Source organism: Chinchilla lanigera, unplaced genomic scaffold (assembly GCF_000276665.1).
Source record: "Chinchilla lanigera isolate Chin_1 unplaced genomic scaffold, ChiLan1.0 scaffold00085, whole genome shotgun sequence".
Classification (NCBI taxonomy): domain Eukaryota; kingdom Metazoa; phylum Chordata; class Mammalia; order Rodentia; family Chinchillidae; genus Chinchilla; species Chinchilla lanigera.
This window is the reverse complement of record NW_004955486.1, coordinates 5,957,853-5,960,755: the sequence shown is the minus strand read 5'-3', so window position 1 is coordinate 5,960,755 and position 2,903 is coordinate 5,957,853. Positions and strand designations below refer to the sequence as shown.

Sequence of the window (2,903 nt, the reverse complement as noted above, 5' to 3'; positions counted from 1 at the left end):
CCCCGGCCGCAGCGCGCCTGCGCACTGCGCCCCCGCGCGGCCAGGGGTGGGACCCTGCACGTGGGCCCAGGGCCGGGACCCGAGCAGAAGAGAAACTTCCAAGTCCGATCCGCGAGGCTGTCACCCTCTGGATGCTGCGGAGACGGTCCCTCTAGGACACCACTGTTGTCCCCAAACCTGGGAAGAAGGCACGGGATACCCCGTTCAGGGCACACGCGGAGCCCAGGTATCCCGGCCCGGGTCCCAGCTCCCGTCCTCTCAGAGGCTTCTGACCTACTTGCTGACTTCTGTTTGCACAGAAAACCACTCAGATGAGACTTGTGTCTTTACTCTTGGCCACCCAGAAAAGCCTGTCTGCCCAGAGAATGGGATCTAACGTTTTAATTTTTAAAAAATCAATGGGCATGATTGCACAAGCCTGTAATCCCAACATTTGGGAGGCTGAGGCAGGAGAATTGTGGTGAGTTCGAGGCCAGTCTGAACTAAGAGCGAGACCATCTCCAAAAACAAAAAACAAAAAAACAAAAAAAGAAAAAGAGAAAGAGAAGAAAAGCAAAGCAAAGCACTGTCCCGTATTTAGGAGCACCTGGCCATTTTTCTGCCGTGTAAACGACCCGGCGATACCGTTTAGCTCCTCGTATAATTGTCTGTGGCATGCGTGTGTTCTTCAGGTTCCTACCCTAGAGCCATTCTGCTGTAAATTCCTCTCTTATAATTTAGCAGTGGAGTCTAATTGATTTCTACCTGGTGCCTGCTGTTTGGTGCATTATTAAAGACGTCTTGGTTACAATAACCTAAATAATTTAAATGTCTTCGAAATGATGCCATTATCCACAGGAGGTTGAAGCCGCTCAGATTCCGGCCACCTGTTCGGCTCCCGCTGACCTCCGCCGATTCTTTCTCCTTTCTTGGGAATCTTAGTTGCTTCTTAACTAACCAGTTCGGAACCATCCTGGTTGCCTTGCAGAAGCAGGCCTCCTGGGACGCCCCTAACACCTGCCTGCGGATTTGATAAGTTGATTTCTTTCTCTTTCTCATTTTTGGCCAGATGTGCACCATCTGGGCCCATGTATCCTCCCTTCCCGCTTGCCTAGGCCTCTTAGGATCTTCACCTTGGCGCGTGGTGCCGGGTTGTTCACAAGCAAGTCTGTCTGCAGCCGGCTGTGAACTGAGAGCTATTTCTTTAGCCGTGTGAGGCGTCCCTGCAATAGCATCCGAGTGTCTCATGGTGGGTCAGCTGGTCCAGAGATTTTTATAGGCTTTCCTTTTCCTCCGCAGAGCGGTGATTAGGGCTATGGCATTTGCTGGTCTTGAAGAATTTCACATAGAGCGGTTGGTGGGAGGCTACAATTTGAGCCGCTCCTTTTCTGCTAGCTTTGCAGGCATTAGTTGGACTTTAATGCTCACTGGGGTAGAGGAGCTCTGCACCAAGCCTGCCCTGCTTAGGAGAGCACATCCTCTAGAAATCCCATAAATGGAACGCGGCATCGGCTTCACGACGTGCAGGTACGCGTTTCTGTGATTGACAAGGACCTGGTTTTTATCACCACTCGCACGCATGAGTCGTGACGCAGGGATCTACGTCTGTCTGCCTTGGGCCCCACGATGTGGGAACGCGGTAGTGACGAGTGGAAGCCAACGCTGAGGGATGTGTTTAGGTCGGAGGTCGACATGCTCCGGTCTCCCAGAAACCCTGGTCTGCAATGAGCAGAATGATAGAAACCAGGGCCTGTGCACATTGATAAGTTAAAAATGTGTCAGCACGTTGCTCAAGCCAGGCACCTGAGCTCAGGGCTTGCCTTTTTGCTTTCTTTTGCTGGATAAAGCTACAAATTTGTAACTTAGCGGTGAAACAAAACAATGTATTTAGGTAATGTATTTATGTTACTATAGATAGCTGTGTGTATGTTTTATATATAGACATTCCTATGTCTTATATCTATACTGGAACTGTTGTTGGAGTCTCTTATCTTTTTTTTTTTTTTTAATTGTTTTAAGCCAGGGTTTTGCTGTCTCTTCCAGGCTGGCCTTGAATTCACTATGTAACTCACGCTGACCTTGAACTCAGGATGATTCTCCTGCCTCAGAGTGTGTGTACCACCATGCCTGGCTTTTAAATTCTTTCATCTTTTTTTTTTTTTTTTTCTCTTTCTGGTCTTTGGACAGGATTTTGTTATGTAGCCCAGGCTGGCCTTGAACTCATTGCAGTCCTCCTGCCTCAGCCTCCTGAGTACTGGGATTACAAGTGTATGCCACCACATTTGGCATTTAAATTCTCTAATCTTTAAGTGTAAATATCAGGGCATTTATCACCCCTGTCACTCCTACTCAGAATGCCCCCAAAACATTTTGACTCCCTGTGCAGCCCGTCTGTGTAGACACTCAGGAAGTTTCCTTCATTTAATGGCTCAGTCCGGTTCCAGGGCCCTCACTTCTAGCACACCCTGGACACAGAATTGCTGGAGTAGATATAGCGTGCCCAGGTAATTTTGAATTTCGTGTAATGAATGAATAACTTTTTAGTACTTACGCTAATGTTACATGAAGGCACATGTAACATTGTTACATGTTTATCTGTGACTCAAATTTAACAGGGTGCTATAGTTCAGATTAAGAATGTCCCCCAAAACTCAGTGGCCCAGGGCCACTAGGGAGTGGTGAAAACTTGAAGAGGCGTGGCCTGCCGGGAGGTCTTTGAAGGTCTCTTTCTCAGGCGTCCTCAGCCATGGGCCCAAAGCAAGAGGGCCAACAAGTCATGGGCAAAGCTCTCCAAAGCTGTGAGCCAAGATAAACCTTTCCTCTTTATAAGTTGCTTTACTTGGGTGTTTGTGACAGTAACGGAGAGCTGAATAGCATGCTGAGCATCCTCTAGTTTTATGTCCAGGCTCAGCTTGAGGCCCTTC

The 2,903-nt window shown here is 48.4% G+C and overlaps 1 protein-coding gene across 1 annotated transcript in view; it reads right to left on the bottom strand.

The window, feature by feature from the left end:
• The window catches only part of Dnajc11 (DnaJ (Hsp40) homolog, subfamily C, member 11), a 52,095-nt gene extending 50,422 nt beyond the window's left edge, over positions 1–1,673 (bottom strand). The window contains exons 1-2 of the mRNA XM_013504143.1: positions 1,534–1,673; positions 18–177 (exon numbers count right to left, since the gene is read on the bottom strand). Of these exons, the coding sequence (XP_013359597.1) occupies positions 18–177; positions 1,534–1,673 (300 nt within the window). The remainder of the gene's footprint in view (positions 1–17; positions 178–1,533) is intronic.
• Positions 1,674–2,903: the final 1,230 nt, after the last annotated feature.